Genomic DNA, 14,419 nt, shown 5'->3' with positions numbered 1-14,419 from the left:
TATGTTGAAATATATTTAACTGGTTCCTTTTTTAGACCTCTCTTTAAAATTTCCTCTGTCGTAAGCTGCTAAAACTCGACTCCAAAATGAATGGACTTTGAATTCTATAAAACAAACATGTAAGTGATACTTGTTCTGTGTATTATGTCAAACACTATTCTACACCCGCGGCTACGCCCGCGTTAACGAAATCTCTAAGATATCTCTATAGGTATCATTGCGCAGTGCGTTGATGCATAAGTCAATCAGTCCACTTTCTCCCTAAGTATTTTTAGATATACGATTTAGGTTTTCATGATATTAAAGCGCGTTTATCGCGGAGAGTAATCGACAAAAGAAAAAATGTCTTTAATGTAGTATCCTCTTAACAGTCACGTGCTTCACCCACGACTTCCGTTGTGTTGAATCATTGACAGATCTGTCAATGAGACGTTCTTACTGTAAGTACCAGCTGCAGTGTAGCCAAGCCCCCAGTTTTAACTGTACATCTGCAGTTTTTTCGATACCCAGTCCGTTTTTAATATCCCAACCAAAATTTTGTCGTCAGTAAACAATTTTACCACCCAACCCCAACGTTTCAAAAAACGTTGAGTTTAGTTTTCAAAGGAATCAGTACAGTACAGTGTTTTATAGATCATCTTCAATTTTCCTCTTCATTGCCGTTAGCAACACTGACTTATTGTTAATTAACACTTTTTCAGATTCAGACTTGTTAAGACCACAGATAAAGTAAAATAAAGCATACGCAAGTATCAATTACCGATGATTGAAAACTCACCTACATAGGTCGCTGTATCTACTCTATTTATGTCAAAAGATTAATGCATAAGGTAAATCAGAATGGGCCAGGCGGCGCCCGCGCACGCCGCCCGGTCACGCCAAGTCACGCGCAGTTTGCACCACAAACCACGCTATTGGTGCTATTACTCACGATAGGCTTGCATACTAACCGCATTCACCTAACACTCCCTCATTAGCCGACATTAAAATAATAAGTACATTTGCTGTGGTCGTCCTATATAAAATGCTTTGAACAATGTAGCGCAAAAACAAGGCTAAACACTTCAAGATGGCCGATACGTAATCATATCTTAGTTACATCAATTAATCGTCAATAAATAAATCAATTACTTTCATTTTCCCATATACCCTACCCTAATTAATCTTGACCAATAGGTAAAGGATATGAATAGTCAATAAAAAAATGCAGATTAAATTAAAACCTTTGACATTAGGTAACGTATTGAACTCAAACCATAAACTGGAAGTCTGGTAAATACTCTATACACTTAGTAAATAAAATATAACAAATTAATGCAAGACCGTAAAAGTTAATCAAGGTAAACATGAGATTCTTCTTTTAGGCGATGGGTAAGCAATCTGTATATATCTCATTTCCATCAGCAACTAGTAAAGATGTTCTTTGTGACTATAGGCTGTTTCACCCGTAAGAGATAAAGACATGACAAGAGTATGTGTTAATACTGCTAGAGACACCAATCTTTCTAGAATAAATGTCAATAATATGAATGATCGGCGTGCATGGAACAAATTTCTGTAAATCGTGCACAGATCAAATTCCTTTGAGGCACACACTGAATTAGACACTAGTGATTGACTGAAGTGGTATGGCCATACGCGGGCCAATGAAGTGGACCGAGAGAATACTTCATAATAGATGTATATATTGACAGCAGAGTGAAGTAAGGATAAAATCATTCTTCTTTCGACTCTTTTTAAGCAAAAAGAAAGGACTTAAAAGGAAACCATCAATATTACGCCTTTCAAACAAATTTTTAAAACTATGCTTTGTAACCACTTTAAATGTATATAGCTATTATGATCGTGTTAGTCTGCTTTACAAAAAATATGAAAATTTTATTAATATTATATTTCATACATGAACTTTTATTTTTTAATTATAACAGCAAAATGAAATAATTTCTCGAAAAAGGATAATACGTATTACCACTACTGTAACCCACAACTTAAAGGACCGATAGCATGAAATTCATTATTTTTTATTACTCCAACACCTGGCAGGAATCAATTAAAAATTACCCATTTTACAGTCCTCGTATCGTACTAGGGATTTATAAAAAGCACGATAAACTATATTATTGCTGCAAAACGGAAAGCAACGAATGTAGAAAGATAAGGCTTTACGAATATTGGTTCAACTCAACATAAGCGGGGCTATTCTTGATATAATACAAACATCAATAGCTCTATAATGCCACTGCTTATTGAACATCAGATCTTACTCAACTTTGATTAAGCTAGAAATTTGCTAGAAACGTTACCTTAAGTAGTTTTAAGTAAGATAAATAAGAATTTCCAAAATTTATTGGCTTTCAATGTAGTATTTTTTTACGAAAATGGAGCACTTAGAAAATTGTCTTTGTGCAAAAACGTGATTGATATGTATGCCTTTATATAGGTAGACTAATAGTAATAAATTGCAAGCCCATCACCTAAAAGAAGAATCCCAAGTTTACTTGTTAAGTTTATGTTATCTAATATACTTAATCCGACATATATATTTGATCGACGGACTTTACTTCTATACGTTACATGTTCTGTGGCAATAGGCCGGCGGTTCGTCAACTTAAGTTCTCACAAAAGCAACAGTGAGTCAGATTTGATGTATTTTATAGTTACGAGGCTGATAGAAGTTACGGCTGGGCAAAAATCCCGACGTAATCGACCTCTAGCTTCTCGCTGCATGCTAATGATAAATTAATTCGAAAATTCTTACGCAATATGATCGGAAATCATTATTGTGTAAGAAAAAGCTCCTCAGACCAGTTATTTTAAAATGGTTTTGATACAAAAATCTAAAATCAATCATCAATATTACGTTCAACTTTGATCTTGGACTCAAATTGCTAGCACACGCTGTAAAATGAACCAATAAAATTTAATCGAGCTTTCCCCACCAGGAGCCGAAGAGCGTTAGGGGCGTACGTTGACATCGTCGATATTTGTTCGCAAAAAAATTGTATGTTGTAAGTTCGCTAAAAAGGCGAGCAGACGGCGTCGCGGCGGCGGGTCGACGGCCGCTCCCGGAATAACCACCACCAGCAGCTATTTGCAGCAAGCGGGCGCAGGAGGGGGGGCCAGCGCGTGCCATTTCTGCACCACTCCCGGTGCATCTGAGTAATGCCATTGTAATGTTCTCGATATAGTCCTAATGACTGGACGCAGCAGGCAGACGCGGCGTCGGCGACAACACCGCAAACTCATCCTACGGCAACGCCCACAGCATCTATGAGCGATATTTAATTAACTGTTTGTTAAAAATTTTCTTTACATTCCTGATGCACCTGAGTGACGCCATTGTAATGCTCTCGAAGGCTCGATATATCTGGACGCAGCAGGCAGACGCGGCGTCGGCGTCAGCGACAGCGCCGCAAAGTCAACGTGGGAAAGTCCTGATCTATTGATCAATTTGGTGGTCGATGTCAAAATAGCTATCCTTTTTTTCACGTTAATTATCGAATATTCATTGACAATGTATCACAGTAACGCTTTTGTCTTTATTGCTCTTGATATAGTCCTAACAACTGAAGGTGGCGTCGAATAGTCATTCTAGCCTAACATTAAAAATAGCCCTTATTTTATACATATTTTATATGGAAACTTTAATATTAAATACAGTAGACATTACCGAAGCACACAAGACCTATCAGACACTTCTTTACTACAGTTTTAACATCACATCGGAATTTTAAAATTCTGTTCATTATTTGCAATTTATATAGTAATATATAATAATAAATAAATATATAAATAACAATAATAAATAATAAAAATAAAAATCATTTATTTCAGACAATTGAGTCCATACAAATACAAATTATGTCGAAAATATATCAAAATTAATAATAAATAAATTGAAAAAATTACATTAAAATAAAATTATAAAATTAAAATAAAACACGACATTATAAAATCAGACATAAAAAATAATTTAATTTAATGGCGCATGGAGGCCAACCCATCATCTTATTGAACTATCAGTTTAAATGTAAACTTAATATAAAGAGCTTCGTATATACCTAATAAAAGCATTTCCCGGTATATTATGTAAAGCCGGACAGTGTATCACAATCCTGGAAAGAGTGTGACATATATTACAACCATCTGTACATTACTTATTTTGTGCAAGTACTATACCTAATGTATATTGATGAGAATAAGTCGTGGGAGCCTCCACTCGCCGCTCGGCCATCATTTGTCATCAGAGGACCTGTCGCAGCGCATACCTGCACTTTCTTATGAGTACATTCCACAATTACCTTTTATAGTCGGCAAATTGGCGATTCGACAAAAAACACGCACCTACTTAATGGAATGATGGACGATGACAGTCAAAAAAGTTACTCTTGAAAAACGTTAAGATAGAATGCCTGATAAGGTAAATCATGAAACGCACAAAAGTAAAATATCTTGAACGAGATTAGACAAATCATTCAAAAGAAAAAACAAAAGAGACAAAATTTAGACAAGACGTCACAAAACCAATCCTATAGTTTACGAGACATAAATAATTAAATTTTATTATTGACAAAGGTAGAGATGTCGTCATATTTTTGTCTCAAATATAGCAATATACTTCCATTTTATGAAAGAAAAAATGTAATATATTCTATTAATATTGCGTATCTACTAAATCAAACTTTATTTGACGAGGAGTTGAAGTGTCATATTACATGAGAGGAGCGTGTCACCCAAAAGTTGCATATTAATGGTCATCAAAGTACTTATATACCTTCCAAAAGTCCAGCCGATTTCTACATGTGAGGATAGTTTTCGCGACAGATGGTGTGTGACTCACCAACCTGTTGCGTCGGTTTATGTTTCCAATATAATCGAGACGAAAGAATGACTTTTAAATCATCGCGTCAATTCTCCTAACACAAAATTAACGTTTTATTAACTGCTAATAAACCGTCGCTAGGAATGCTTCCAGCCAAAAAAGGCATGACATCAGTTTTCATGAAGTAGACAAAAGTGACATCATTAATTTATAAAATGGAATATCATGGCGTATTTGATGAGTATGTAATGAAGATCACATTGTGTTAGTGTAACTACTGTGTTAAGAGTTAAGTGGTTAGCGGCAAACGAGTCACTTGTCTGCTACTTTATTATCATGTTTGTGATTAAATTATCAGGTTTCTGTCTAGTGCAAACATAGATCGGTGGTAGCCGGCAGCCTAATTAAATGCAGAATACGCGATCCGGCTGCTGCGGCTGCGCATCGTTTATATTGTCCAACTGTATTAAGAAACATTGAGTAGGTATTGGAATAAATCTGTATTACAATGTTGTACATTGTAACAGTTTTTATTTGATTTGGTTGTCAAGCTTTATATCATCAAAACAAGAGGTTCGAAAATGTATAATTTTTATTTATATTATAGATTTTTTGTTTCTTTTTAATTATAATAATTTATTTAAGCTGCTATTAAATATGTTTTATCCAAGCTAAATTAATCTCATTTGACGTCTATCACTATCGCGATGCTCTTTTCTTTTTCTCTTATCACTATTTTGATCCGCAACTTTTTCTACACTTCTCAAAAGCGGTCGTAAATTTAATAAGTGGTAAATTGTCTCCTTAAAATTTCTACTAAAAATACCTAGAAATAAATAATAAAAATTTTCTGATTTCTATGATATCATTCCAACAGGTTCTTTACACCGTACATTACTTTATGCAAAAAGAAATCACTTACTGTTAGCCAGATCGCCTGGGCACACCTTGCAGCACCTCCCTGGAAGCAGTACGGGTTCATCACAGGAGGGCACTGGGCATTCCTTCTTGATGTTCCGGCAATGGACCTTCGCCACCAAACGCCTTTTCTTTTGCACCTGCACAAGAAATTAATTATTAAAAACAACTTAACCCGTGACACGGATATGAGTGGACTTTATTAGTGTATCGAGTTTGATTGATATATTCAATGTTAAAGTACCTACTCAACAAATTTAGCTTAGATTCCATTTCCGTATTTTTTTTTGACTAATCCATACCTAATGGTTTATAAGGTGCTTCAGTTTTCAAAATAAATTGTACATTTTTTATCGTTACACATCGAAAACTGATTTGTCGTAATAAGTCCAGAAGTTCCAAGATTAGCGTGTAAAAACATTTTTTATTTGTTTTTAACCAATTGAGAACCTTCTTTTACAAAATAATTAAAACGTGTTTTAATAAATCACTTTCTGAATGAATTTAATTATGTGCCTAACAGGTCTGCAGTCTTAGGCATTTTTTATTAAATTATTTAAACGTGTTGATTATTATGTTCAAGTTTCGTTTCGTGATGCTACTAAATAATGGACTTTGTGATATGTTCCAGGAAACGCTTTGCCAATAATTATTACTACAATAATTGAACATTAAAATCCTTGCTTGTAAATAGAAAAGGTATGGAACAGAAGTCATAAGGATAGTAAGATACGGTTAACAAAAAGCCTTATGGTGACAAGCACATTCACCAATTTTGTATTAAACTCTGGGTTCGTACCTTTACAACAATAACTTACGAATGTCGGAACTAATAAACTTATTTCTATAAGCTGAATTTCAAGCGTCGCACGGTCTCCGGAAACGGTTGTTATTGATACCTTTACAAATTAACATCATCGTCCAACTACTTGACATCAAACGCATTATTTAATTTATTTACCAGTGATGCTAAACAGTTGGCCTTATTAAAATGTAATCTTAGGAACATTGTTCCAATTAAATGAAGAAAACAAACAAATGAATTACGCGATATGCTCTGAATGAAAGAAGTACAACGTATGTACATTTTTAAATTGAAGCGAATTGCAGCGTATGAGTCAGACTGTGAAGAAAATTTAACTACACATAAAAGCTTTTATTGAAATGCGCACGTTATGTCCGTTTTAATGCTCGAATTGATAAGGTTAACTTTGTATTTAGAAATCAAAGCAAGTTGAAATGGTTTTAAAAACTGTGCCGGTTGAAAATCTCATTTGTTTTATATTTAGGGTGATTGCGAATTGAAGTTCTGATTTCGGCAGAATGTAATGGGCCGCTCTTTTCCAGACAAAAAATCATTAGCAACTGTTGCTACAGAATTACTCAATATGTATTTGTATAAAGCAGACCGCCGGTCAAAACTAGGAAGCCATCAGGTAATAAGTCGGAATCGCATCTTCAACATTTATCTATAGATCCGACTGTTAATCTTGATTCTTTTTTTGTAAAAGTGATATACGTACCGGTACACATTCACAAAGGATGCAGTACATAACGCCGAATGGTGGTCCCAGGTCTGCGTACCACATACTGCCCAATTCCTTCGGTTGCTTGCCGAACTGACATTCTGAAACAAAGGTATTATTGTTACTTATTTTAAAATCCAAATATAAATGAAAATTCACTGTTATTAAATATTAAATTTCACATAATTCATATTTATGGATCATCACCGAATATGTAACACAAAACGGTTAAGATCACACAATACTGAAACCTGTATTCTATGGTTATAATAAACTGTATTCCATATACTTCAAACCGATGAGCATGATGAGAGTCATGAATGTGGATGAAGCAAAAGAAGTATGCAAAGATCGTAGCAAGTCGAAAGATGTAATCTCTGCCTTCCCCTCAGGTGAAAAGCTTCAGGAATATTCAAAACCTTCTACTGCCTTCCTTTCAAATCTAATACTGATTAATAAGGTGCGCTACGAAATTGTAATCTCTTCAATTAATATTCTAAACTAATAATATTGTAATGTCTTAAATATTTCTCGTTTATCGTCAATAATCAAAAAAAATCTTGAGGAGCGCGCCTGCATTGTTTTTCTGGTGAAGGCACCAAGTGGAAAAAAAAACCTTTTTTGTATTTTAATTCCACTTTGTAACTAGAGAAAGCAGATCCATTCACTACTTTCTCACTATAGGTGTCTATTACAAATTATAATACAAATCTTTCCACTTCATAACTTAAAGTATGTCCGCAAGGATAAACAGATGTGAATCCGTAAATGAATTAGTATTCCGTCAACTACTACAAGTAATAACCAAGTGCTTGCGCCCACTATTCATTACTAGAATGATTGATTTCATTCACGTCCGAGGCCTTATTATTCAAATTGAAATTGGCGAAGATATTATGTATTTTCCCTAGCATGCTATTACCGGATTAAGACCTATGTGCGTAAAATTATAAGGCTACAGAAAAATCCAAAAAAATAATTTAGGAAATCTTATATATAAAATTCTCGTGTCACAATGTTCGTTCCCTGCAAAATAAAATAAAGGTACCTTTACGTTACATGCGCGTTTAATAAGTGCCTGTAATATATATAAATAGTATAATGCAACATGAAAGTTTAAAATCAGTTACCATAATTGGTTTATAAACAAAGGTATTTAAATTATTATTTTATATAAATCACTAGCTTTCCGCCTGCGGCTTCGCCCACGTGTAATTCGGTTATATATAGCGTTTTTTAATGATCTCGACAGGGCTTTTTCTTCCACAGGCTGAAATCTTGTTACAACTGGAATTAAATATAGCCTGTGTTACTCAGGGATGATGTAGCTTTCTGACAACTCGTGATAGTTAATAGAAAATAAAATTCGGGTGTTTTATTTATGCATACCGATTACGCCGAGATTTATGGACCGATTTACGTGATTCTTTTTTGTTCGATAGAGTATACTTTCAAGTTGGTCCCGTTGTTACCTAGTCAGGATCTGATGATGGTATTCCAGGGAAATCAAGGGCAAACCTCAAATTTACAGGCAATTACGTTTTTGACAATTTCATAGATCTGTTTAAGTATTTGCGTCTGATAGTCATCATCCCATGTGAATGTGCTGATGATGGAAGGTACAACTCCTCAACGGTTAGGAGTTGAAAGAAAATTCTTACGAAGTTATACGTACATGTGAGGCTATTAGGTTGACCTGATAATAAAAAGTAAATCTCATTAACGTTAAGAATTTAGGTGAAAATGGATGCGGACAAATTTCGTCTCTTCACTTGTTTCCTTTTAGCTGTTTGTATGGGTAGTGTTAACACAAAATAGGGATTTAAAGGCGTGATGTTATTAATGTTATGCATGTATGTACATAATTATGTATGTTATTATGTATGTTAAAGAGACGACTAAAAGTTGTCATGCAAAGTCTTTTTTTTTAAGGATGGGAAATCATCAAATGACCTCTCCCGCTCTGGGTGGAACGGAAGGGAGTGTCAGACTTTTACTGACTAAAACCCACCTCGTTCCTTCAGTTGCCCTTTGCGTTCCGGGGCCACGGTATCTCGTTAGAACTTTCCCGCAGCCCCGGCTCAGTTTATCCCGTTTCCCCCCCTTGGGGGTAGACATTTCAAAAATCCCTTCTTAGTGCTCACTTATGTTACTAAAGGAACCTCTGTTCAAAATCTCAGACTCCTATACCGAGCGGTTTCGGCTGTGCGTTAATAAATCAGTCACCCAATCGCACCCCCTAAATCACGATTGGAGGGTAGTTTGAAAAAACTTATAATGTCAAACATATTTACTTGCCTATGTACGTGTTCATGCCAAGTTTTAAGTTTATAAACCCAAGGAATAAGATTTTTCATAGAAACGTTTTTACCCCTTTTCCCCCCCCTTGGGGGTTGAATTTCCAAAAATCCTTTCTTAGTGCTCCCCTACATATCCCAAGGAACCTACATTCCAAATTTCAGCTGTCTACGACCAGTAGTTTCGACTGTGCGTTGTCTGTCAGTCAGTCACTCAGTAACGGAAGAGTTTTATATATATAGATTGTATAAACTTCTTTTGACATCATTTCTGTATTCACCATATTGTAGAGTTCCCGGTTACGTCACGTCCCGCTACATGTCGCAATTAATGCTTGTCTAAACATTATCTAACATTTGACTGTTAAAAATACATAGTACTTATATGTATTCCTGTTAAACCTACCCAATTTGTGTTTGAAGTGAAGTTAATTCAGCTTGAAAGTTATACCTAGGCTTGAATAATAATTTTATCACATAACTTGCGTTTCAGTCAACTTAGACTTTCCATCAATAAATAAGCAGTAAAAAATATGTGTACAAGTATCGTTATAAGTTATATAAACCTAAAATATTAAATAAGTGCGTTAGTATACTTTCAAGTTGCAATATATATACACTAGCTTTCCGCCCGCGGCTTCGCCCACGTGTAATTCGGTTATATAAACAGGCTCCATCTTTTTCTATATCTACCACAGCATGAGGAATATAATTCCCATTAACAAACAAAATTTCTTGAACCATTTTAATTAGAAATTTTTTAACTAAAACTATATCTATGGAAATTAACTAAGACTAATAAAGTAACAAAGAAATGAATAAAAAATGAAGAATATATTAAAAAATCAACTCACACTATAAAACTTATCCAACACTAACTAAATATACCTACTATCAAAAATATCAAATCTAATCAACAAATCAAAAATTAACTGAAATAGAGAGTAAAATAAGTTAAATAAGTCAAGTTAAAAGTTAATGAATCAAACGAATAATAATTTCAAATCAAAATATTTGTAGTGTGTAATACGTAGTTTCGCGTATGTCCGCTAGGGGCGCTGCTAAAATTACACGATAAATTAAAATATTTTACGCTACCTAGCTAAATGACGGTAACGAAACCATAGCGCGATCTATCTCGATGCCAACGCCATCTATCGAGCATCGAGACAACTCGTGATAGTTAATAGAAAATAAAATTCGGGTGTTTTATTTATGCATACCGATTACGCCGAGATTTATGGACCGATTTACGTGATTCTTTTTTTGTTCGGTAGAGTATACTTTCAAGTTGGTCCCGTTGTTACCTAGTCAGGATCTGATGATGGTATTCCAGGGAAATCAAGGGCAAACCTCAAATTTACAGGCAATTACGTTTTTGACAATTTCATAGATCTGTTTAAGTATTTGCGTCTGATAGTCATCATCCCATGTGAATGAGCTGATGATGGAAGGTACAACTCCTCAACGGTTAGGAGTTGAAAGAAAATTCTTACGAAGATATACGTACATGTGAGGCTATTAGGTTGACCTGATAATAAAAAGTAAATCTCATTAACGTTAAGAATTTAGGTGAAAATGGATGCGGACAAATTTCGTAGCTGTTTGTATGGGTAGTGTTAACACAAAATAGGGATTAAAAGGCGTGATGTTATTAATGTTATGCATGTATGTACATAATTATGTATGTTATTATGTATGTTAAAGAGACGACTGAAAGTTGTCATACAAAGTCTTTTTTTTTAAGGATGGGAAATCATCAAATGACCTCTCCCGCTCTGGGTGGAACGGAAGGGAGTGTCAGACTTTTACTGACTAAAACCCACCTCGTTCCTTCAGTTGCCCTTTGCGTTCCGGGGCCACGGTATCTCGTTAGAACTTTCCCGCAGCCCCGGCTCAGTTTATCCCGTTTCCCCCCCTTGGGGGTTGACATTTCAAAAATCCCTTCTTAGTGCTCACTTATGTTACTAAAGGAACCTCTGTTCAAAATCTCAGACTCCTATACCGAGCGGTTTCGGCTGTGCGTTAATAAATCAGTCACCCAATCGCACCCCCTAAATCACGATTGGAGGGTAGTTTGAAAAAACTTATAATGTCAAACATATTTACTTGCCTATGTAAGTGTTCATGCCAAGTTTCAAGTTTATAAACCCAAGGAATAAGATTTTTCATAGAAACGTTTTTACCCCTTTTCCCCCCCTTGGGGGTTGAATTTCCAAAAATCCTTTCTTAGTGCTCCCCTACATATCCCAAGGAACCTACATTCCAAATTTCAGCTGTCTACGACCAGTAGTTTCGACTGTGCGTTGTCTGTCAGTCAGTCACTCAGTAACGGAAGAGTTTTATATATATAGAGAAGATAGATAATTTGTTTATTACCTATATATATATGTTTGGTTTGGCTTACTTGTTACTAGGTGTCTTGATGTCACTTAGAAGTATTTAACTATCTCTACATAAAAATTTATCAAAATCAGCAGATTCACTTTGCAGTACGCAAACATAGTCTGCACTGCTAACCAGTGGTGTACTCACAAAATTTAATAAAATAATTTTGTCTTGTAAACGTTAGTGCGAACAGCATTTACGATACATATTTCTTATCAAAGTCCATGAATAACCCCACAGGCAGCGTAACCATTGCGACTAAAAATATCTTCACAAACGAGATTGTTAAAAATTACACAAGTCATTAGAAAAACGAGTAGAGTCCCTAACTAAAAACGATTTCTGGTGTCAATTACATGATTAGTGGAACGTTTAAAGTTTAATGGGATAGTGCATTAGCGTCTTGACAGCGACACGTGTATGAATTAGGTGCAATAGAATTATCAAACAATTTTGACAACACAAGAGTTTAAGTATTAAGCCCTCGAGTCTTAATATAATTCAAGAACAAGCCGTTTTCGGCCACGGTATGAATTCCTACTTTTCTGACGACCAATCGTGCAAAGATTAACGTAAAATCGTCAAACTCAATAGTAGGCCCCAATTTTCACCTGAAAAATACTTAAAAAGATTTTAAGCTTCTTTGAACTAAAGCTCAGCTCTGTGTATTAACAAATTATTAACATAGGACACGGCTGGGCGTTCTCCTCAAAATAAAAACTAGCAAAAACAACAAGTTCTTCTTCAACTTGTATGATGTGACCGCACCTTGTTATTGTCAAGATAATTTAACTGGCTAATTTGAGAGAAAATTTGTGTTATTATTGTCGCTGCGTCCTAGGAACGCAACTATAAAATTAACTACCTATATTCAACTTATTGTCTTCAGTTCAGCTAATAATATGCAATTTGCTTATTAACTTATTTTTATTTATGATACACGTATTGGTAACCACATATTTACTGAATATTTAATAATGTCAGTCATAAATACCTTTCCTTTTAATAAATTATTTAAACAATAAATTAAGTTATACGTAGCTTATTTTAAAATAAGTTACCTTGGATTCTTTATCGTGTCAAATAAAGTAACATAAGAACACTCTTATGCAGTCATCAATGGAATTAATAGGCGATCGAACAGCCACCGATTAGGTGTCGTAGATAGATTCGCTATCAGATGGCTCAGGTCGATAAGGTGGCCCGGTCTCTATAAATAGCCGGCGGTGTTATCTATTTCTCGTAACTATTTAATTAACCTCACTTCGAATCCTGATAAACAGCGCGACATGTTGCGTGAGAACATATCGATATTTATGTCAATGCATGGATGGTGCGATGCGCCCTTGCGAATATTCGCCTTTATAGGCGCATGACACCCATAATGAGGAAGGAGGGTGGCTGCGGCGCCGGCGTCGCAATCAGGATGCAACAATCAGCTTCAGAACGACACTGGACAAGCTTATTGCATATTGATTACTTCAGCGGTTTCCGTGTGACAGACGACCATCGTTCTTGTTTATCCCTCTCTATAGAAACATCTATACTTCCCATAACTTCAAACTGTGCCAAAAAAGCGTCATCTCTGCCACTCCTGCTCAATCTTTGAATAGGTGACCGTTGCCAGATGTGTTCTCCACACCTATTTCACGCAGATATTCAACGAGCGTCTTTAAGATCCGAAAAACATTTGAAAATATAATCTCTGACATGATTTAGGCATATAAAGAGAGGCGGGACATCTCATAACCTTCTCTCGTTTTCTCGGAAACGTTGGCGGATCGCCAGAAACTCTTTGCCGGGGAAATGAAGTATTGGCGACGGCCGTCTTATGCTTCTTTCACGATCTGTTTATGGAATTTGTACTCGATATGATCTGATGTTTACACAAACTTTTATATTTGCATCAAAGATTCACAGAAACATAACACCCTATGCTTCATTTGTGCGTAGCTTGGTCTACTTTATATTTTCGTCGCTATCTTAATGTTCTATAAATAGTGAATACAATTTGTAATCTCCGAAGCGTGGCGCGCGAGGCCCACGGCTACGGCTCTATGTCATAGATCACGATAAATATGAGTTGCATGTCAAACGAGCAGGAATACACTGGGCATGTATGGACGAGCTCATTGAAAGTCGCTTCAATAAATCGTTCGCATAAAAGGGTTGAAAGAGGCGAACACCATATTTCAGTGCGCGTGGGCTGAACATAAATTGTTCACGCAGAATTAGCCATAAGCAATATTAAGGAGAGTATTTTGACATTGGTCATGTATCGTGATGGCTAGTAGTTATACAATCGTTACTTAAGTTTTGTCTCGAGAGTGTCATGAATCGAAGCCAAGGATCTGTCTGAATTAGTAACCACACGTGATAATTCTTTTGATCTGACCGATGAATACAAAAAGTTGACGGGCGCTTTAAGATGCGGCTTATAATATGTTGTGAGGTTGTGACTCATATCC

The 14,419-nt window shown here is 35.6% G+C and overlaps 1 protein-coding gene across 1 annotated transcript in view; it reads right to left on the bottom strand.

Moving 5' to 3' along the window:
• The window catches only part of LOC106141166 (dorsal-ventral patterning protein Sog), an 82,656-nt gene that overhangs the window by 31,083 nt on the left and 37,154 nt on the right, over positions 1-14,419 (bottom strand). The window contains exons 2-3 of the mRNA XM_060947245.1: positions 7,264-7,367; positions 5,745-5,880 (exon numbers count right to left, since the gene is read on the bottom strand). Coding sequence (XP_060803228.1) covers positions 5,745-5,880; positions 7,264-7,367 — 240 coding nt within the window. The remainder of the gene's footprint in view (positions 1-5,744; positions 5,881-7,263; positions 7,368-14,419) is intronic.

This window comes from Amyelois transitella, chromosome 13 (genome assembly GCF_032362555.1).
Source record: "Amyelois transitella isolate CPQ chromosome 13, ilAmyTran1.1, whole genome shotgun sequence".
NCBI lineage: Eukaryota > Metazoa > Arthropoda > Insecta > Lepidoptera > Pyralidae > Amyelois > Amyelois transitella.
The sequence above is the reverse complement of the archived record's forward strand: the minus strand, read 5'-3'. Positions and strand labels throughout refer to the sequence as shown.